The sequence below is a fragment of the Catharus ustulatus genome, chromosome 4, assembly GCF_009819885.2.
Source record: "Catharus ustulatus isolate bCatUst1 chromosome 4, bCatUst1.pri.v2, whole genome shotgun sequence".
NCBI classification, from domain to species: domain Eukaryota; kingdom Metazoa; phylum Chordata; class Aves; order Passeriformes; family Turdidae; genus Catharus; species Catharus ustulatus.
The window spans coordinates 76,752,972-76,774,364 of record NC_046224.1 but is presented as its reverse complement, the minus strand read 5'-3'; the positions used below and the strand labels follow the sequence as shown (position 1 = coordinate 76,774,364).

At 41.3% G+C, this 21,393-nt stretch overlaps 1 protein-coding gene across 5 annotated transcripts in view; it reads right to left on the bottom strand.

Moving 5' to 3' along the window:
- The window catches only part of LOC116995815 (solute carrier organic anion transporter family member 1C1-like), a 42,415-nt gene extending 21,383 nt beyond the window's left edge, over positions 1-21,032 (bottom strand). The window contains exons 1-14 of one of the 5 annotated variants that reach the window (XM_033058822.2): positions 20,226-21,032; positions 16,680-16,817; positions 14,626-14,767; positions 13,711-13,843; positions 12,971-13,092; positions 12,514-12,660; positions 11,354-11,452; positions 10,342-10,587; positions 9,315-9,479; positions 7,535-7,730; positions 6,402-6,567; positions 5,722-5,903; positions 2,087-2,151; positions 796-913 (exon numbers count right to left, since the gene is read on the bottom strand). In XM_033058822.2, the coding sequence (XP_032914713.1) occupies positions 796-913; positions 2,087-2,151; positions 5,722-5,903; positions 6,402-6,567; positions 7,535-7,730; positions 9,315-9,479; positions 10,342-10,587; positions 11,354-11,452; positions 12,514-12,660; positions 12,971-13,092; positions 13,711-13,843; positions 14,626-14,767; positions 16,680-16,817; positions 20,226-20,327 (2,021 nt within the window). In that variant the 5' untranslated portion in view covers positions 20,328-21,032. Of the gene's footprint in view, positions 1-795; positions 914-2,086; positions 2,152-5,721; positions 5,904-6,401; positions 6,568-7,534; positions 7,731-9,314; positions 9,480-10,341; positions 10,588-11,353; positions 11,453-12,513; positions 12,661-12,970; positions 13,093-13,710; positions 13,844-14,625; positions 14,768-16,671; positions 16,818-20,225 lie in introns of all 5 variants that reach the window. The other 4 variants (XM_033058821.2, XM_033058816.2, XM_033058815.2 and 1 more) reach the window with 4 other exon arrangements.
- Between the last annotated feature and the right edge of the window lie 361 nt (positions 21,033-21,393).

Genomic DNA, 21,393 nt, shown 5'->3' with positions numbered 1-21,393 from the left:
AGTCATCTCATAAATAGTACCAGTGATATCAAGACCATTGATGGCATTTTTGCTTTACAGGCATAATGACAGCAACAACAGCAGCAACAATAACATCATAAGGTTTTATTAGCAAGAAGAGTCCCAGCTGAGATTTTGCTCTTTGCTTCAAGTTTTCAAAACAAGATGTACCCTCCTCTGATGTTTATTTTCCTTGTGGTGAGAGAACGGACAACCTGTTCTCCCTTTTTCCTCTTACCACTGTTATTCCATTCTTCATTTCTGGTGAAGCCTTTCATAAATGCAGTTCAGACAATTATAGTGGTCTTTCAATAAACTGATAAAGACAACTCTGCACTTTAGTCTCTAGATAAGCCAAGCATGTTTTGTGGCACCTTTGCCTTACATTTTTTGATCCAGCTCCAACATGGAGAAAAATGAGCTTTAATAACTTATTTACACACACACACACACACACACACACATACACAAACACACAAAATGACAGCAGAGATATTGAAAGGTGAGGGAGCATTAGCATAAAACTGAGGTTTCAACACAACTTTTTTTTGTGAATTATTAAGTGACAATTATTTCCAGCTGATATTGAAACAAGACGATCTGTCCTCCTCCCTAAAAAGAGATTGAATCAAAAGAGAATGGTGAAATGCAAGCATTACTGTTAATATTGTTAGAGTCTTTCATTCAGTTTCAAATCTTTCATTCAAATTTTCCAACAGAAATTCTTCTACAAGTGCCAGGTGCAGATGCACTTTGAGAACAAAAGTTAAAGAACAAACAGAGAAGAGCTGTTACCTGAGTGCACTGGAGTCATAGAGTCTGCATGCTCCTCTTCCCCCACATCTTTTGCTTCCCCATTTCAGGCAAGTGGTATCTATGGCAACTCCGAAATACACTGGGGCTGGAATCCCCGCTGAGTGTATTTAACAAACAGAGGCAAGAAATTTACTTTCCAGGGTGATCAGTTCTGATCTAGAGGCACATTCATGTAGAACATTAAATGACATATTCTAACAGCAATGACTCCCACACTGCTGGTTTGAGAAGACGTGCCTCGTGCTGCCCAGGCACACACCGCCCTTTCCTCCCTTTGGGAAGCCAGGAAAACATGACAAAACATCAAAAAGCCTCTGGAAATCCGTGGAAGGAGTACTTGCCATGGTTTGATTTCCTCACCCTGCAGGACATCTCTGGGGGAAAAAAAGCCAGAGGAGACACTTCTCCTTTGAGAGCCTGTTCAGCTTGGACCTAGGGGTGTCCTGTGTGCTGGGTGGGGATGAGAAGGGACAGAGACAGTGGGGCTGGGAGCCTGGCAGGAATCCTCCAAGCATCTTGAGATCCTGCTGTGGCAGGGGCAAACCTACTGCAGCTCTTGGGGGTGATGGAAAGGAAAAGTCTTTTTTCATGTGCTGATGGCGACATCCTGGACTCTGTGTCACCTGGGGAGCCACCCATGGTTACTGGACAAGAAAGTAAGCTTGGAGAGAAAATTCTGGCTTTCAGAGATGTAACAAAGAAGCTAACAGCTTGTTTGGATGCAATTTCATCCACTTCATCTAACTCTGTTCCTGAAAATAGGTGACTTGCTTCTTGCTAATTTCCTTTTTCATGAAGATCTAGAGGATTTTGGAATTTCCAGTTCATTGGCATCCCATGTTAACCTTGATTTCAGGTGGCTCTACCACAAGGCTGCAGTGTACCCTGCCCTCAGGCACAGCTGTAGTCAGATTAATTCCCTTAGAAACTAGTGAATATATGCCTGAAAAGCAATCAAAAATTCACAGCCATAGGTGTTCTATTATGCTTGTTTCTGGGTAAGAGGACAAGATGTAATTTTGTTGTTAGCTTCATTGTCTACAGGATTACATCTCTAGAGATATTGGCCTCGTATATTTTAATTATACCTAAGACATAATTATGTGATTTATGAAGTACAAAGCAATTTCCTTTTTCCAACCTTTTTTTTTATCATATGATGTTTATTTTCAGATAGACATTGTTCTTTCCAACAACCAAAGCTTAATTGTAAGATAAATTATTAGTGAGGGGTGTATTAAAACTGACTCAGGAGTACAAATGGACTTACCAAGTACTCTTATTGCCAGAGTATAGATACCAAGTGCAAATGATTTCAAGTGGGGTTTAATGCATCTAAAAAAATAATAAAAGAGGTGTTAGCTAGAAATAAAGCATCAAGTGTGTATAATTAGAACACAAATAGAAAGCAAGAGAAAGAAAAAAAATTGCGACCTTTTCCTCCTTAATGTCATGGACTTTGACAAATAGCAGAAATGTGTAAAAAAGGTGATAAAACCAGAATGGCGTCTAGGAATTCTGAGCATGTATTATTCAACATCACATTTTAAGATGCTTGTGGACTTTCAGATATCAGTACCTAGGTGTTACTAACAGAGGACAAGAAAATTGGTAGTGAAGCCATGCATCCATAGGATGCTTTTTTCTGTTAGACACTCCCTGAAATTCAGGATCAAGTCCCAGGCTATTTGGCACACACTTTTAATTGCATTCTATCTAGGATTAGGATCACACCTCCTGTAAGGGTAAACCCTCGTAGCCATTCTCTGACAGAACAGACCATTTGCATTTGGACTTCTCGAAGATTGCAGGGTAAGTCCAACACACACATCCAGCTCTTCAAATGAGCCTGCTCCAACCTTAGATTGTCACCCTGGCTCCTTGAGGGAAGAGAGGTGGTGGGCAGGACAACAGCTGCTTTTCCATCCCTGCAATCCACAGTGTGTGTATGGAGCCTCTCAGACTTGTAGGAATCACTTGCTCCCCCACCAGCTGCTCAAATGTGCAGTTTCTTCCAGCATGTACTAGACTGACTATTACAAAACCTAACCCTGCACAAATCTGGGTATATGTTTGATTTTGGCAAGTGAATAGCACCAGTCACATGATTAAACAAGGACATTTTTGGGATGTGAGGGTAACATGTAGATCAAGATGGTAATTAAGAAAACTTTTGTCACAGTCATTCTATTCAGTATGAAAAAGTGAAATGGGCTGAAATTCAGTTTGTCATTATGGATGAACATAGCACTCTGGAGGTACAGTCTGTGAGGTCTGAACTAGGGTGGCACTGCTTCTGCAAAAATTAATGTAATTTGGAATATGTTTAAAAAATAATAAAGACATTTCAGAACTAACTCTGTTGTTTCCCACCAGGGGTAGTTTTCAACACTTTATTCTCTAATGCCCTGGTCATGGATTATCATCACACAATCTGTTGATTGTGGTTTATACGAGCACTGCCATCTATGAGGGCATGACTGTAAAATGATTTTAAGTTGGAAGAACAGTGTCTTGTTCTCCTACTAGACACTTGCCACACAACCACTCCTCAGTCTAGAGTGCTCCTAAACAATCTGAGGGCATAGAAAGCAAAAAGTGGAAAATAAAACCAATAACTGGATATTTGATATGTGTTTCATAGGGTTTATATCCTGCAAAAAAAATATTCTCTTTCAGATGAAAAAAAAATTGTTTTATTTTTTGTATTGTCTTTGCACGGAAACAGGAGTACTTTGTGATCCTGAGTGATAGCCAGACCTCTTAGGGAGATCTGAGACTTCCTTTTCACTGCCTAATCACCTACTATTAATAGCTGGTGCTTGAACAACAGCTATCTGAACTGCAGGGCTTTTTTCTCAAAAACTTCAGGGCTTTCCCAAGTTCCTTGGCTACTGTAATGAGACTAATACCACCAAAATGACATTTCAGCAAATTACTTGGTCACCAGCTGTAAGCATATTTCAGTGACGTCGGTGTGCAAACCATCAAAGTAAATGTGACTAAATCTTTCAGGCTTTTAGGGATTTAGCTGTATTTGTCCTCTGTGGCAAGTGCAATGATATCTGCTCAGCTGAAAACATCAGCTTGCTTAAGTGCTGGAATCGTAACAGAGATGACTGAATACTGAATAATTTTTAAAAGAGATCATTGGAAAAAAATACATAATAATGCCTGCAACTTGACCTTGGGACTATTTGTGTTAAAAGAAAATTTCTTTTCCTTCTGCTAACAGAAGCACACTTTCAATTCAGCCCAATTTTTGGAGAAAGTCAGTCAGTGATGGATTTCAAAAAAGACAAAAGTAAGCATGAGCTTAAAGTGGAATTATGCCCACAGGTCATTTGCAGTGCAGAAAAAAAAAATAAAAAAGGATTGAACTTACTGAAACATGTTTTATTTAGCTGCACATCAAAAGTGGATGCCTTCAATCCAGCAAGAAAACACATAACTTCTCTGTTTCAGTTAAAGATCTCTCAAAGTAAAATGATTTTCAACAGCAATAAAAGCATTGGAGCAGGACCAATAAAACTGTTTTGCCGATTTCATATAACAAAGTGGTTTAGTATTGTAATTCTAAGCTTTTCTAACTAAATCAATTAAGCAGCAAGACCCCCAAGAGCAAGTTCTTAGGGCTGAGAAGGGCAGGTAACTTGTGTGATTTAAGTCTGCATGTGTTCAGTTATGAACATCTCCCAAACACTTAATTTTTTATGCAGTAGAGACAAGAGGAAAGCAGGAGTTGAACATGGCTACCACAATTTTGAGGCCCTGTGTGGTACCAGATCTGTACATTTTCCATCAAATGTCTTATGGATGGAAGGAGGACATCGTGTAGAGGGAAGAGGAAGGGACCTGCATCCCTGCATAGCTCCATGCCTATTGTTATCCGTCATGTCAGGAGCAACCACAGAGAGCAATCTGGCGTAAATCCTGAGGCTCTGCTGCGAGCTCTCCTCTCATGAATCATCCTCCTCTTGGCCCATGGACAGTTCAGTCGATCAAAAGCTTCAGTAAAAATGGTCTAAAATGGATTACAGTATGACTGGTCTTGGAGAGAGCCCCTGGGGGGACAGAGATGCTGTGTGGTTTTCCAGCACTCAGTGGTAACCCTGCAAGGTGTGTGAGGAGAGCTGTGCAGCTTGTATACCTCACTGGCAGTTTTTGTGCAGGCCTGTGGAGAAGGATCCTCACCTCAGCCATTTCTCAAAGTCTCTGTGTGCATATTTATTCTGGTTCAAGGATTGTGATGGAACTGTAGCTTAAGTCCCGTTTCTTTATTTAGGTTTTTTCCCTATGGCTTATGTTCAGCTAGTTCTAACACTGGCACTGTCCACGTGGTATAAAGACACCAGCAATGAGACAGGGCCTGGTCCAGAAAATTTAATTCAAAAACAAAGAGAATTTAGGAGCAAGAAAACACATTTATAATACTAAAGATTAGTTAGACTGGATTTACTGTTGTTTTGTTTGAGAAGTAGAATGTGCCCATCTGGAAATAATTTGGAAAAAGGAACTGGGAAAGAAAGGTTTCCAAAACAGAGCAGAGCAGGACTTGGGATCCAAAAATTGTAAGTAGCTGACAAAAATCCAGATTAAGCACTTGTAGTATTAAATTAGCTTCAAAGCTTACAGTGATGGACGAATAGTTCCAGCAGTTAAATATGCGTTGCGACAAGCATTCAATAAATCTGTGATTATCACAATAGGAAAAAAATCCTCATGCTAAAACAATTGTTAAAACAAGGAGAAAAATCTGGGAGAGAACAGTTACATGGAATATGCTGCCTTGCATACCTGCAAAACATTTCTCAATACTAGGAATAGCGGGAGGGGAGAGAGTACCAGTCAAGTGTCACAACACTTTGAAAACATTTGGCAATGCTATCAGAAATTATTTCTTACCTTAGAAGCAGTATGTATCCGGGTGTGCCACCTACTGACAAAGTGTATGAAGTGATAACTGATATTACTAGAAAATACAGAAACATTTTGGGACACTCATTTCCTTTTTGACATGGTCCCACCACAGCTGAGGAGCTCTGTGAAGATTCAGAGGTTCCCACACAGCTGCAGTTAAAAAATACCTGGAAGAGATCAGGCAAAAGTGTATGATAAACCTAAGCAGTGGAGAAGTGGATCTTTAGGTATTGCACATCATGCTTTTCTGGATGGCTGAAACTTTAAGTCCAAAGTGGGAAATGTTTTACAAAAGGAAAAGGCTTATTCAATGAAGGAGAAAATTATAAAATATCTACTGATGATGAATCTAATCATTAGTTGTTTTTTTCCACTAGTCTTGGCAGCCAACAGCTAAAAAAATAAAAAAAACCAACCCCCCCCCCCCCCCCCCAAAAAAAAACCAAAGAAACCCCCAACAAAAGCTTCCAACATTCTCTGCCTGTGATTTCTGCTGGCACCAGCAAGTGAGAGAATTTTAAATGTGGGTGGCAGATTTCTAAAAAGCCCTGAGGAGTTCAGGGCTGAAGGGGATGTGGCACGCTCAGTTCAAACCCTTACTCTGACAGACCAGGCTGTATCAGAACAAACACCCCATCTCACATGGAAGTGCAATGCTGCCTTACGGTGCTTTTCCCACTGCCGCTGGATGCCTGGCAGCCGGCAAGGCAGGCGGAGACGTAGGTGACTCCATCCTCCCCACAGATGGGGTCCCAGTCGTTCTTGGAACATGAGCAGCCCGAGTTGCACTCTGAAAACAGGGTTGGCTCGTAATCAGTCATGGGTCTAGTTCTGTGGAAAAGAGAAATTGCCCAGCAGATGTGGAAGAAATCATGATCACCTCCTGGGTGATGCTCTCTGCCAGGTGCACCTGGCCAAACCTTCTCTCTGTAGCCCATTAAAGGTGGTCTCTTCACACCCACACAGCAGTCTAAATCCTTATTTCTCTGTTATCCAAAGGTTTTCACACTATCACACCACCTACTGTGAGACAGCATTTACTTTTTTAAGGGGGTCAACTAACACTTTATATTCATGTATTTTCTCAGATTTTCTAAGATAGTTTTAACACAGTTAGGCAAATGGCAAAGAAGGGATTGAGTTACTCATGGTAAATGGTCCCTGTAGAAGTTGACAAGGAATTTATCAGAATGGGATTCATCCAAACTGAGTGTCTGATACCTTGCACTACAGCTTTCTGCCAAATTCAGTCATCAGACACCTGTGGAGCAGCTACCAGAGCTGCTGCGAGTCAGTGCTGGACACTCCTCCCAAAAAGTTAGTTTTACAGAGTAATGGCATGGGCAAAAATGTTAGCCTCGGGTGTACCTCATGGTTAACCTATGAGTCATGGTTAACCTATGAGTCCTTAAGTTTTGAGTTCAAAGTCTACTAAATGCCATTCATTGTTCAGTGGCACACAAAGGCAAGAAACAATTAATTTAATTTCTTCCCCCCTACTGAGCTACTCACAGTTCCAGGAATCACTGGGCTCAAAGGATGAGTCCCATAGCAATAATAATTAAAGGTAATCAGAAAAATAATCTGCACTTGTGACATAAACCCCACTGGTTAATGCCATAGTCATGAGAGAGTCATGACACAACACCCACTAGAATGGAGTGGTTTCCACTGATTTGAATCAAATTTCTGGGAAGCATATTCAGGTCAGTCCCTGTCTTTTCACCAATATATGCTTTGAGGAAGGGGTTTGGTTGGAAGCAGCTCTTTCTGCTGAAGCATGGCCTGCCCAGCATACCTGTGGTACGACACAGTCAGCCCGGCCACGTCCGAGTTCTCACAGCCCATGGCAAATAACGAGAGCAGCAGAAGGTAACCAAAGAAAGATGACCCCAACGAAAGTTTTGCAGCCCCTAAAACACCAATTCTGAATTTTTTCATGATCAGTCCTCCAGAGAACATGCCAAAGGCCACAGCAGGAATGTTAATAAGACCTGAAATCAAACAGAAAAATCTGTATTAATGAAAAACAAAAAAAAAAGCTGCAGTGATCAGATGAAGGAATAAAACATACAAGATCTTCAGTCAGGGCCTTTTATTTTGTCCAGACTTAGACACATCCTTGGAGTGTTACAAAGGTGCTGGGACAGCTTTGAAAAACTTACTCCCAAGGACATGCTTCTTTGCTGGTTCTTTAACAGAGAGATTATGGATAAAGTTTAGATAATGCTCTTCTAATTTCTTAAGATAGGTGGTTTTTTCCCACAACTAATTTGTCAGTGGAGTCATCTGCTGATTTCTGGAGTACAAATTTAGTTTTATCTAATGTTATGAAAGCCAGAGCAAGAGCAAAACCTGCCTTTTAAAAAGTTTTTTAGTGCTTCCAATTGCCTTGACAATTCTGATATCTATCAGAGACTCTGACAGAAATTGTTTTGTAAAAAAGAAGAATGAGTAAAAGAGGTTGTGAAAGAGAAATAAACACTGAGTTTGAGTCAGCCCTCAGGTTTCTTAGGAAGGGTGGATTTGGAGAGAAAGGAAAAGGAGTAAGAAAAATCACCTTACTGCAGGGATTGCCCCACAGCAGGATCCTTCCCTAACCAAACCACCACATGCTCTCTGTTGGATATAGTCCCTATGCTCAGAGAAATCAAATGATTCTTAATCCTCACTCTTTTGGCACATAGCTGAAAGCTTAGCTCCAGAAAATCTTTAAATACAATGAGAAGTACTATACTGAATGTAGGGATTGTTCTGGACTTTCTTCAGCCATCAACTATATTTGAAGATTTCTCCTTGCTTTGAGGAGTTTTGTGCCAGGAAATTCCAGCTTCTATCTTTAACAGAATTAACATAGCACAATGGATCATTACAGCTTTTCTGCATATATATACCTCTGTTGCTGTGCAACTAATGCTGCCCTGAAACAAGGCAGTTCCCTCTGTGTTGGGTGGATGTAAACCTCTTTGCTGCTTAATGCTATTGAAGCCCTGGACCTCTGGAGCTGAACCCCACATGCGGGTTCAAGAACTGGGCAGTCAAGTCCACCCTCCTGAACTCAGCTACAAAAATGTGGATCTCTGTACCCAAAGGCTGAAGCAGCTTCTCTCTCTTGTGCTGTATGAGACATCTTGGGATATGACTTCAGTTCCTCCTATTTAACACCAATCACTTCAGAGAGTCACCCACAGAACTCATTGAACTGATCTTCATTTTGTGGAAACAGATGGGAAGCCATCAAGACAGCATATCTGTCTGATGATAAATTTATGCAAACTATTCTAAAATTATTTCTCAGTTATTTTCTTGTGCTGTACATACATTACTTTTCAAATTTCCAGTTAAATGGTAATTAAGATATCAAATAATGTAAACTTTTACAGTAACTCTTGCATAGATAAACTCAGAGTTAGTGCTGAAGCAGAAATGAAATAACTTACTTTCTATGAGCTATTACTCAAAGTCAGAGAAGGAAGAAGAAGAAATGAACATACCCTAAAAAAATACATTTTCCTATATGTATATGCCACTCCTAAAATGTCCATTTTAAAGATATGAAGAAACAGATATAGCCTTACCTATAACAAAGTTAGTTTTTGAAGATGTTTGCCCATACTGTTGTTCAATATACTTTGGCTTATATGTCACCATGCCAATTAAGGCATTGAACTGAATGATACTTGCACACAAATACAGAATATAAACTGGATTCCCAAAGAGGTTCTTCAGTGATGGCAAGAAGTCTGTAAGACAAAACAGCAGAAATAACAAGCAGGCCAGAGAGAGAACAACTTCTGTGAGTAATGCTTTGTAACATGTGGGCACCTTCCAAAAAACCCCACACTGCAAAACATTTCAGAGGGAATCTGTGAAGTTCCCTGATGATCCTAACAGCTCCCCAATTTCTGGATGGAGGAACAGTGGAGCAAAGCACTGAGCATCAATTTCCCAGAAGAGGTATCTTGCTTTGAAAAGCTTCTTTCCATCATAAACTAGGAATGATTTGGTTTCTGTGTCCTCAACAGCTGCAGCACTGTTAGCTGAATTTGGGGCAAAGAGTGCTCAGCACAGCTGACAGTAAGCACGGACATATTTAGGTACAGATTCAAGTTCTGAGGGAAAATGCTTTTGGCAAAGCATGGCCAAGGAAATGCAATTGTGCAAACCAGCTCCTGTCTAAATCCAGACAGGCCCCTCTAATACTGTAGCTGGTCTGTGCCCAACTATATTCTGATCAGATATTGAACATGTTTTCCTACTGAATGAACTTACAGGAAAAAAAAAAATTAATCCTAACCAATGGTTGGTTTTCTTTTGAGCACCGCTTCTGCAACAATCACTATATGAAAATAAAAATTTTTTGCAAAGCTTCATGATATGTGCTGGGCCACTATTTTCACAAAAGTCATTCTCATGCAATAGCAAGTCCAGGGAACATTGAAGATACCTTTTCTTATGTACTACTGAGCTGGAGAGTGAAACCTGAGAGAAAAAAACATAATTCTGAAACCATTAAAATAGGGACTCAGAAAGTATAAAATTTTTAAGTCTAAAAGCCTTTGAGAGAAAAACTCAAGAATCAGGAAGACAACTCAAGTGATTTGCCTTTTGCCATCTCAGCAAGCTTTGCTTGCTGCCAAGAGGATGTGCGTTGGTCCTTGTTCTCCTCGATGATGAACTTGGAGTGCTCGGAAGAGGTGCTGGAGTCCTTCCTGCTCTCAGGTTTCGGGAGGTGCCTGGGCAGGAACCAGAAGGGGATGCCAGCCAGGACACTGATCACCCCAGCTATCAGGTACCCCAGCCACCATGCTCCCACCCACTGCATGTCCTTGGGACTTATGGTGACGCTGTCTGGAGAAAATGCAAAATAAGAAACAAATAAATACATTTTGAGAACATTTGCTGCTCGTAAGGAAGGTGGTTTGGCAGGGACTTTCCATGCCCAGCTTGTCAGGTTTAGCTGTGCTCTGTGTCCCCATGGGTGTTTTACAGAGCAGCTATAGGGACACGCTGAGCATTTACTGTTTGCTGGGGCACAGCAGCAGTCTAGCCCTGACACTGCTGTGCCATTTGCACATCCCCAGAGCTACTGCAAGGACCAGCATGGGGGACATCCAGGTGGCCACTCACTTGCTCCCAGTAAGGCTGTTCTGCACAAATGCCCCAGGAAAAAAACTGTTTTCCTCCTGGTGGTTTTTTGTGGGTTTTTTTCTTCCTGTTTTCCTAGAAGGGAGAAAACTTCCTTCTCAGAAGGAACCAGGAGACTTGGTACTCCCTGCCAAACCACTTTTCTAGGCAACAAGAAGATATAAAAAAGGCACATGCAGGATCCTGAGCCTCAGTCCTGTTTCCTTCTGGCTCCCATTATCTCTTGGAAGCACCTGCTGCAGATCTGCTGGGGCTGAGGAAGAGTCAGACCTTGTTGTTCCTCTACACCCATCCTCTTGCCAGCCTATTCTGATGGACCACTGCACTGCTGTCATCCTTTTCATTTCATCAAGTGCCTACTCTAGCCCTGCTAGCCCCTCATGCCTAGAAGACAACCAGAGAGTTCTTGGCCTAAAATAGGCATTGTGGAGCCTGGCTGGATTTTTGAAGCCTGAGTGTTCTGACTTACCCAGATCTACAAAGCCAATATCAACGTATAGTTTGGCACACAGGGATCCCAGGAGAAAGCCAAATATTGGCCCTATAATGGCAACTGTCTGCACACAGCCTGGAATAGAAAACAGGGGACTGTTACTCCTGAGCTAAAAAGGGCACTGCTGCTTCTGCCTCTAACAGCAGATTATGGCATGTGATGGGCAGCAAGAGATACAGTTACACAAATTGAAATATTTTCAAGAAGGAAAAAAGTCATCAATAAAATTTTCCCCACTACGACGAAGTTTTGTTATTGCTGTCCAATTAAAGAGTTAAATTCAGTCTGAAGGAAAAAAATGTCAGGGAACTGAATGGCCTAAATTCAAGAGCAGCACCAATCTACACGTGCTAGAAACACTTTAGCTGACAAGATTAAAGTGACTAGAAAGCAAATGCCATTTTTTAAAGGTAACTGACCACTTTCAGTTGAGATAGGCCCTGAACAGGTTTAGACATCACTTTGCTTTTGGTTTGCATTGTTGATACAATGGATCAATACACCCTCAGCCAAACTTTCTGAATACTTTGAATTTGAAAAAATTCACCTTGAAATCTGGGAAGACTTAATCTTTTACAGAAAGAATCTGATTTTTTTGCCTTTTGCTTGGCTGGAAACTTGTCAAAAGCAGATGATGATGAGATAGGACTTCTTGGTAATATTTCAGGTGAATGTGCAGCGATCAGACAATGGACACAAGAAAACAGTGATCCCAACTTTCTAAAGTTTCAGTACTATTGTTTGTAATCCTACATGAATCTGAAGAGAATGTTTTGACTGCCCATTGAAATACTATTTTAAATGCTTTAAATAGTGCCTGTTTTTTATCACTTTCCAGAGAACTGAATGTGCGCAGAGGCTCAGCGGTCCACATCCAGAAGAATTAGAAAGATTAGGGTAACAGCAGGAACCCAAGGTCAAATTCTTTCACCAAATTAAGAGAATGGAAATGTGTTGGTGTAATTAAATGGGAACTTGGTCCCCTGAGTGTACATGGCTGTTAAATAAACTTTAATATTGGAAATTATGCAAACAAAACAATCAGGGCAAGTTCATTAATTCATTCCATTATTCAGAATGACTCCGTTTACTCTGGGGAAAAATCCATTAGGAAAAAGAAATAATATTTATTTTACCAATGTATAAGGCAGCATTCTCTTCAACAGCATAATCATCAATGTATGCAATTCCCAGGGGCTGGATGGGGGTTTCACCTATTCCACGTAGAAGATTCCCGAGTAAAACATAGATCCACATGGAAGATCCTGCTTCCTTTTCACACCCTGTGCACAGAAAAGGTGACAACAATGTGTTTATAGGAACAGTTTGACACAGAAGGCTCAAGGCTTCTAAAATACTTCTGTTGTGGGAGAAACAGCAGAAAAACTGTGAAACAGCTTAAGGCAGACAGCATGAGCTGCCTCAAAGACACTAAAATTTTTCTCATTTTATAAATTTGCCACCATATCCCTTTTTAGAAAACTCTCTCACTTTCCTTCTAACCAAAACTGAGATCTCTCGACAGAAAGATTTGGGGAACATTAATGATAGTGAGCACTACCAGCCCCAAGATTGAACGGAGATCATTCTTACCTGCATTTATTTTTGTTTGTGATTTCTCCAAGACTGAGAGTGGAGTTTGGCTTTTATCCTGCAGACATGGAGAGAGGCTAACAGTTGAATTGGTGGTGGAAGGGAATCTTTCGTACCGGTATCTGTTTAGAAAACAGATTTATATTTATTCATAAGTACTGATAAGAAAAAGCAATCAGATCTGTAACTACCAGACAGGCCTACAGCACTTAAATGCAAATGTCTTCTGCATCCATATAAATCCACCTGAATCCATAGCCAGTGGTAATTTACAGGGGATAAACAGAGCTCTATTTATACTGCAGCCGTACGTGAAAATTGACCCATTGGTTCTTTTTGTGTCAGTGATTCAATTCAGTTTAACCAGCACTTTGCTCTGCTCTGATACATGACTTTGGACTAAGAGATTATCAGAAACTGGTGTATCCTCTGGCTTGTGATTGGTTTTCATATCATCACTTTTTTACTGACATTTCAACAATTCCTAAACCACGTCAAAATGTGGCAAATCAAGATCAGAGATAATAAAAAAATAAGTTGATGACAACTGAAAACAGTATACATGTTAAATTATTTGCTTTACAGTAATAAATCTTTTCACCAAAAATAAAAAATAAAAATTAAGTAACCACATCCCCATACCCCTATTTCCATCTTCATAATGAATGCTTAAATGTTTTAGTGAGCTGCCATTCAGGATGCACAGCCCAGCCGGAAAACACCGATCACTTTGCACTCACCGTCCCATGAAGAACTGGGGCATTGCGATTAGGAATGTTCCAGCTGACATAATTAAGCAGCCTGCTCCAATTATTCTTGGCCTGTGAAGTTTTGCTCCAAAGTAGCTCACTAGAATTATGATTAGGAGGTTCCCTTTGAGAGTGCAAAAGGAAAACTGAGTTTTACTGCTTGTTGATAAGAGATCCCCTAAAATAACAATTTCTAGTATGTAGTACAGGCACTGATTTCAGGGAGAGAGGGCTGATGTCTTTCTCCTTCTTTCCAGACATTCTACAGGAGCCCAATGCCACCTGTGATAGGAAAACCATAAACTTTTGGATAAACAGCTGGAAAAGAGGAGAAAGACTGTGCCAGCTGAAGAGAGCAAATAACCAGAAAAAGCAGAAAAATGAGAAATCAAACAGACTTTTAGACACTTCGGCTCAGATTTCATTCCTGTGAGTTCAATTCAGTCCATTGAACACCCATGAGAGAAATTCAGTAATCTGAAATTGTAAGACATGATGACATGCTGGAAACCTTAGTGTGAGAGGGATTGAGAGGGGCAGGACAAGAAATGTAGATTAAAATTAGAGGTTTGTCCTCCTGCTGCTTAATAAATCACAAAGGACAAACACTTATGAGGGGGAGGTGGATTTCTGCCTGCAGAAATCTGTGCAGGCAAATTCTCATTCAACACTCGAAATGTCTATTAATATGAATTAGTCACATGCTTAGCTTATCAAATTACATTTTTTTACGTCTGTGCTGAATTGCCTGTGCTAACAACCTTCTCCTATTGAACATAATCATACTGATAGTCCCACTTATTTTTACTAGGTGATTCTTGCTCAGTTTTATGGTTCAGGGAGATTCATACAATCATTCTTCACAATTCTTCTCTGAAAATTAAAATGGGTTTCTACAGCACATACCAATTTCAAAACTTCCATCAATAACACCAACCAAAGAGGAGGGGATGTCAAATCTTCTTTCTAATTGTGTGATAGTACTTTTCAGATAACTTCCTGAAAGTGCTTTAGCAAAATAAACAAAAGATAGTGCACCAAGAAATATCTGTGAAAAAAAGACAGCGATTAAAATCAGGCAGTACAGAAGATATATTAATATTTATTATGATATATGAATTATTTTTAAACAAGTCCTGCATTCCTACCTCTTCTTCTGCCAAATAGCCAAACCAGTATTTCTCCTACCTCTTATTAAATGCTAGATTGCTGATTTGTTCATATCTTATAAGCAAAATTGATAAAAACAGAATTGACTCTCAACCATTGCTAAATTCAGGAAGATGCCAAAGCTACTGCTCTGTTGAAAGGCAGAAACTAGTGATTTTCTCAGGAGGGAGTATCTTACACAGTAACCATATGTGGGGCTTGGTGGGGAGGTGAGTTTTTGAACATTTTAAAATATGTCACATATTCTGTGAGATGAACAGTGACCTGCCAGGCAATTCTCTTCTAGGCTCATCCTTCCCCTACAAGATCTCTTGCCATCTCTAACACATGCATTTTCCTCAGAATGCATTTTGCTGGGGACAATCTTCTCCCATCCTTTTGTTTTTCAGGAATAGTTTTCTCTTAGCTGTCACTGTATCTGCTCTAGCATGTTGTTATGAATATAATCAGGAGGGGGCTTTGGAAGTTAAACTCCATCTGCCTTCACAGTGCTTTGGTACACACACTTCAAAGGTGCAGACTGAGCCCCTTTCCCACAAAAAAAAAAAAAAAAAAAAAAAGGTTTTCTAAGTTCCTAGGATTAATTATATTGGTTTGGGTTCCTAGAAGACATAACTTCTTTAAAGAGAAAGAAACTGATCTGAAATATTATTGCTTTTCTATTTCTGGAGCTAAGAATTGATTCCTGACTGGCTAATCTGTGCCAGAAGTTTTATTCATAGAGGGGATTGGATTATCATTGTAGCAAATGGAGAAGCAATGACAGAATTATATTGTGGTACAAAATTTAGTTGATGCAACTCATCTTCTATTTCAAAACAAAACCATTCAAAATTTATAGACTTCAGGGCAACTATTGCTCATATCATTGGCTGTACAGGGAGCTGGACTAATATCTGAAAGTAAGTGTGTGTTTGAGTGAGGGAAAAAACAACAGAAATAAAGATTCTGCATGATGAAATGGGACAAGGCCAAAGACTCATTTTCCATGTAAGTCAAATCATCTCACCACTGTATGGTGATTTTGAGACCTCAGCCAAGAGAGTGGCAGAATTTTGGAGATCAGGTAGGCAGGCAAAACTTTGTGCTGCCTGCTGTACCCCCGTGTCCTAAACAGGGAGCAGGGCTGCTCCAAGGGGCAGCTCCCACCAGCGGGCAGGCACAGCTGAATATCGTGGGGCTCAGAGCAGGGACCTCCCATCACCGCCGGAAAAATTCCTTGTGGGTGAGAGGGATGGAGATAAAGTGGTAATACAGTTTTATTTCTACAGTTTCATTTTAAAGTCACCTCATGCAGAGTTCTCTTCAGCAAGGACTATTACAATAATGCTTTAGTAATATAAAATCATATCATATCATGTCATATCATATCCCAGACCATAGTGCAATATTACTTTGAAGTGTCCAGGAGACTACCATGGCTACTATCTTAAAAAAGCAATCTGTACTGATAGCTGCCTGTCGTATCTGCCAGTGCTCTGTTCTAAACTTCAGGTGGAGCAATAAGGAAAATAGAGGGATGTTTTAGGATGGTCTTGAAGATCTCATAATATGCAAGCCTCAGCCAACAAATTATATTTTATGATTGCCAAAAGTTAGGCAAATTCAGATCTGAAAAAGATTTTCTTGTGGCTTAGATATATCTCTAATAATTTCATACTGACTCAGCATGACACAATCAAAACTTTAAAAGGGATAATTAAAAAAAAAAAGAGAGAGAGAGAGAGAGATAGAGAGGTATTTTCTAAGTCCCTAGTGGAATATCCAAAACCCTTACTCTACCTTTATACCTCCACAACACGACTGTTTTTCCTTGGATGCGGATGATTCAGATTTGAATGAAGATCGGTCCACGGGCAAGATTGTGTTGTTTGAGAAAAAGTGAGTATTTTCTTTTGATGAAACCTCCATGATGGTGTCCTCTGCCTCTAAAGCAGAAAACATGAAGAACACTTTAAAAGGGCATCCTATTAGCTCAGCCTCAAAAGCTCATCATGTGACAGCAACACCCCACTGGACTGTTTTCCCAACAACAGCAATTACCAAACTTTACAACAGAATCTGACCAGTGCGCTGGATGTTTAATTATGGAAATTTGCAATCCACTTGCCTATAATAATGGAGATTAAATCATACTCAGCACACAGCCATCATTTTCATTCTCCAGCTATCATCAATGTGCTTTCATTAAACATTTGATGAAGCATTGCCAGCAGACTAAACAAGGCTCATTATAATTTTAAATGACATTTCTGAAGTCTACTTGTAAATGCACATTTCTAGATGTGACCAGGTCTGCAGAGATTTCTCAGTGCTGATTTCTGAATTTCCAATAGATCTGGGACATTAAGTAATTAGATCAAAGGAAATCTATCCCCGTTAATGAGGCACTTGAATTGTTTTAGATGGAAACATTAGCACTAATCGTCTGATGTTGGCTAATGAGTTACACAAGAATAAAGAGGTTTAGTTCCCTTTACCATTTTACATCGAGTCTTAGGGCTCAGTGGTCAATTGTTTCAGGAAAAAATGTGAATTTGCTTCTTTGCAGGTAAATACAAAGAAGTAAATAAAACCTAAATACAAAAGATATCAGTAATTCTTAAATCTCTAGTTACATACTGCAGTACTTTGTTCATAATTTCAATCTCTAAATCAGATATGAAAATATTTCTGAAACCAGCTTCTGTGTTCCCTTTTAGGCAGTCCTACGTTTTACAGAATTGCTGCCTGAAATACAAATGGAACAGTTCCTGTTCTTTCATGTTTGTCTGAAGACACAGATCTTACACGAGTTAAAAATATGTATGGTTTTATGTATATATATATACACACCTCTAGATACATGTGTTTTCAAGGCTTCCCAAACATGCACTTGTTTTTCCAGAAATACAAGTGAAAATAACAAAAGTTTATCTTTAGATGGTAAGATTTGCTCATAAGCTCTGTTACTATAGATACAATGGGGAAATGTACCTCACAGCACTTGGATGAGGACAAATTATTTTATGACAGTCACATAAGGTGTGCTGCCATGCAAGAACATCAAATAGCCTCTACCATAAAGTTTTAAACACTGCACATTTACAGCAATTTTGGAATTAAAAAACCCCAAAACCTGGAAAAGAAAAACAGATGCACCACAGCTAAATGAATTGTCCTTATTGCTGAGCAAAGCAACTTCCAGCTAGAGAAGGTGTGACAGAGGTGTAGAGGGTCTCCTTCACTGCACCACACATGCAGGATTGGTCAGAACACAAAAAAAATTTGCTGTGGTGGTGTGGGGGTGAAATATGATAAACCAATGCGTGACAGCAGCATGCAAGCTTGTGTTCCACTGAGCTGGAACAAATCTCAAATGGACAGCAGAGCTTAAACAAAACTTATTCTCGAATTATTACAGTTTAAAAATTATTAACATTTATTGTCTGACTGTCAAATAGAAGAGTGCAAGGAAGGTCTGATATCCATGCAGGCTCCACAGGTTTTAATCCACCCCCACCTGCTCTTGTGGCATGGCTTTAAGGAGGTTGGTATTTTTCAGAGCCACCTGCAGCCATGTATCTCAGGGCATCATTTTGGTGCCCTGACAGTGCCTCAGATGGAAGCTTTTAACACAAGGTAGAGTGCAGAGAAATGTACCCAGTGGAACCACAGCCAACTGCACTATCACTTTGATCCTTCCTCTTTAGTGCCACCAGAATACACAGGACTGTTTCCCTGTAATCACAAATTTGCCACTCAAATACTTTTGGCACTGTTGGTGTTATACTGGGAGTATTCCTGTCAATTCCAGTGGGAGGTGACGGACATCTCTGGTTTTATCCAAGGAAATACCTGGCTGGTAAGAATGGTCTGTTACTGAATTGGGTATAGTGATGGCCTCAGGTTGTTACCATATCTGGGATACCATATTTCTCTAGTGACATAGAAAATGAGGACAGAGAATGTCTAAGCATTTCCTTTCCAAACATGGCAGGAATGCCAGAAAAAAATGTAATCATGGAATTGTTTAGGTTGGAAAAGACTCCTAAGATCATCAAGTCCATCTGTAGACCCAGAACTGAGAGGTCCACCACCAAACTCTGTCCCTGCCTGACACATCCACCCATCTTTTAAACACCTCCAAAGATGGTGACTCAACCACTTCACTGGGCAGCCCATTCCAGCGCTTGACAACCCTTCCAGGAAAGACTTTCCTGGTATGCAATCTAAACCTCCCTGGTGCAACTTGCACCTGTTCTCTCTTGTCCTTGTTACTCAGGAGAAGAGCCTGACCCCCCTCACTACAACCTCCGTTCAGGGAGTGGCAGAGAGCCATAAAGTTTCCCCTGAGTCTCTTTTTCTCCATGTAAAAACCCCCAGCTCCCTCAGCTGTTTCTCACAGGACTTGTGCTCCAGACTCTTCCCCAGCTCCACTGCCCTTCTCTGGACATGTTCCAACCCCTCAGTGCCCTTGCAGTGACTGAACACAGGATTTGAGATGTGGCTTCACTAGTGCTTAGTACGCGGGGGCAATCACTGCCTTGGTCCTGCTGGCCACGCTATTGCTGATACAGGCCATAATCCCATTGGCCTGCTCCTGCACCTCTAAGATTTCTTTCTTGAAGAGTGTCCATCCTTCCTTGGCCCCTTTGCCCCTCAGAACTTCTTCCCAAGGAACTCTGACAACCAGTTTCCTAAACAGGGCAAAGTCTTCTCTCCAGAATCTGCAGTTTGCTGGTCTCCCCTCCTTACTTCTCCAAGGATTAGAACTCCTTCATTTCATGATCACTGTGCCCTGGACAGCCTGCAAATGCTACATCATTTGCCAGTCCTTCTCACCTCCATCACCAGCTGTGTCAGGCAGTTTTCTTCCACACACAGCAGGAGCCTCCTAGACCTCCTAGAGCTCTTCTCTGCTGTGCTGTATTTCTAGCAGACTCCCACCATGACATATGCCTTGCTGGCCCTTCCACTGACTCCTACCCACAAACAGCTGTCCCTGTTGTCACTGCCATTAAGCTCTAGAAATCAAAACACCCCCTAATGTACAGGGAGGGACTACTGCAGTGCCTCTCCCTCTGTGCCTGTCCCTTCTGAAGAGTTTATGACCATCCACTGCAGCACTCCAGGTGTGCTTCATCACACCTATAGCAACCAAGTGAGTCCAGGTGGGTGACACTGCCTGAAGGACAGCTGCTGGCCATGCTCACACCTTGTCCCTGACTGTCTGCTGGGCTCACAGCTGGGGCTCAGACCCCTCATTCCATCCTTGGCTCCAGCTGCCTGAGGTGTGGGAGCCCTCTCTGGTGGCTCTGCTCTCCATGCCACCCAAAGCACGCCCGGTAGCTCACCTGTGACACAGCCGGGGTGGCAGTGGCACTCACTGTCCCGAGGGCTGGCATGTGGACCTGTGCCTGGTGGTCAGGTCCAGGGACAGACCTGTCCCTGACCATGCAGTCAGCAGGCTAAGACACCTCCAGGCAGTTCCTGAAGTGCCCCTTCACTCATCCAAACTCCAGGCAATGAGGAAACATCCTTCCCCCCTCTGGAAACTCCTCCAGTCTGCAGTAAGCCTCCTTAGCGTGTGCCTGGTGTCAGCCCACAGGCACAGCAGCTGCACTTGCTGCACTGGGTGCATGCAGAGGACTGTTCACCCATGAACCCAGCTAAAAGACATCCTCTATGAGAAGAGAAGCAACAAAGAGAAGAAGAAAAGCCAAATCTTACCTGGCAGCAGGAATCCCCAGAGATGGTGCCTACTTAGTTTTCATAGGTAAGCTTCCTCGACTACTTGTGAATACCCACACTTGCACGCACAGACACTGGTCCCAGCTTAGAAGGGGGAAAAATCAGACAGGAAAACCTCCTCTTAGAAATGGCCCTGTCTGCAGATGTACATCTTATACTAGAGGTAGAGAAAGAAAAAGAATGGGGGTGGGGGAACTTGTTTTGTCTCTTGTTTTGCCTGAGTATTTGCTATTTGTCTGCTCCCCATCCTCCTCCCCCACCTTCTCAGGTTTTTCTTCCTCTGTCCCCTCCTATCAATTCCAGGACACTGGGCATACCAGCAAAGCAAAGACGCTGGGTGCCCTAGATGGGAATCTTGAAGAGCATCTAAACGGCTCCCAGGGGGTATTTTTCTTTGCAAGTTGCTGTAAGTTTGATGAGACACGTGACAAAGCTTTGTGGAGAGGAAAAAAACCCCAAACTCTGATCTTATTAATTGCTTAATTCCAGGAAACTAATTCAAGGGGGAATGGACTTGGGGAAAAAAAAAAATAAAGAAAATGGGGAGTGCTTGAGAGAAGAGAGAGAAGACAGGCTGGAGGGTGAACAGGTGATTCACAAAGAGTTTTTATCCAGTCCCTGGTCCTTCCTGCTATGCTTAGTATGCCCTACTCCCCAAAATCCCATGTTGATGTCCCTATGAACATGAAAAAAGCCAACCAAAAACAACAGAGTGAAAAGATCCACTAAGGGGGAGGACAGAATTGCATGGGAGGGTTAGTCAAGTCCTTT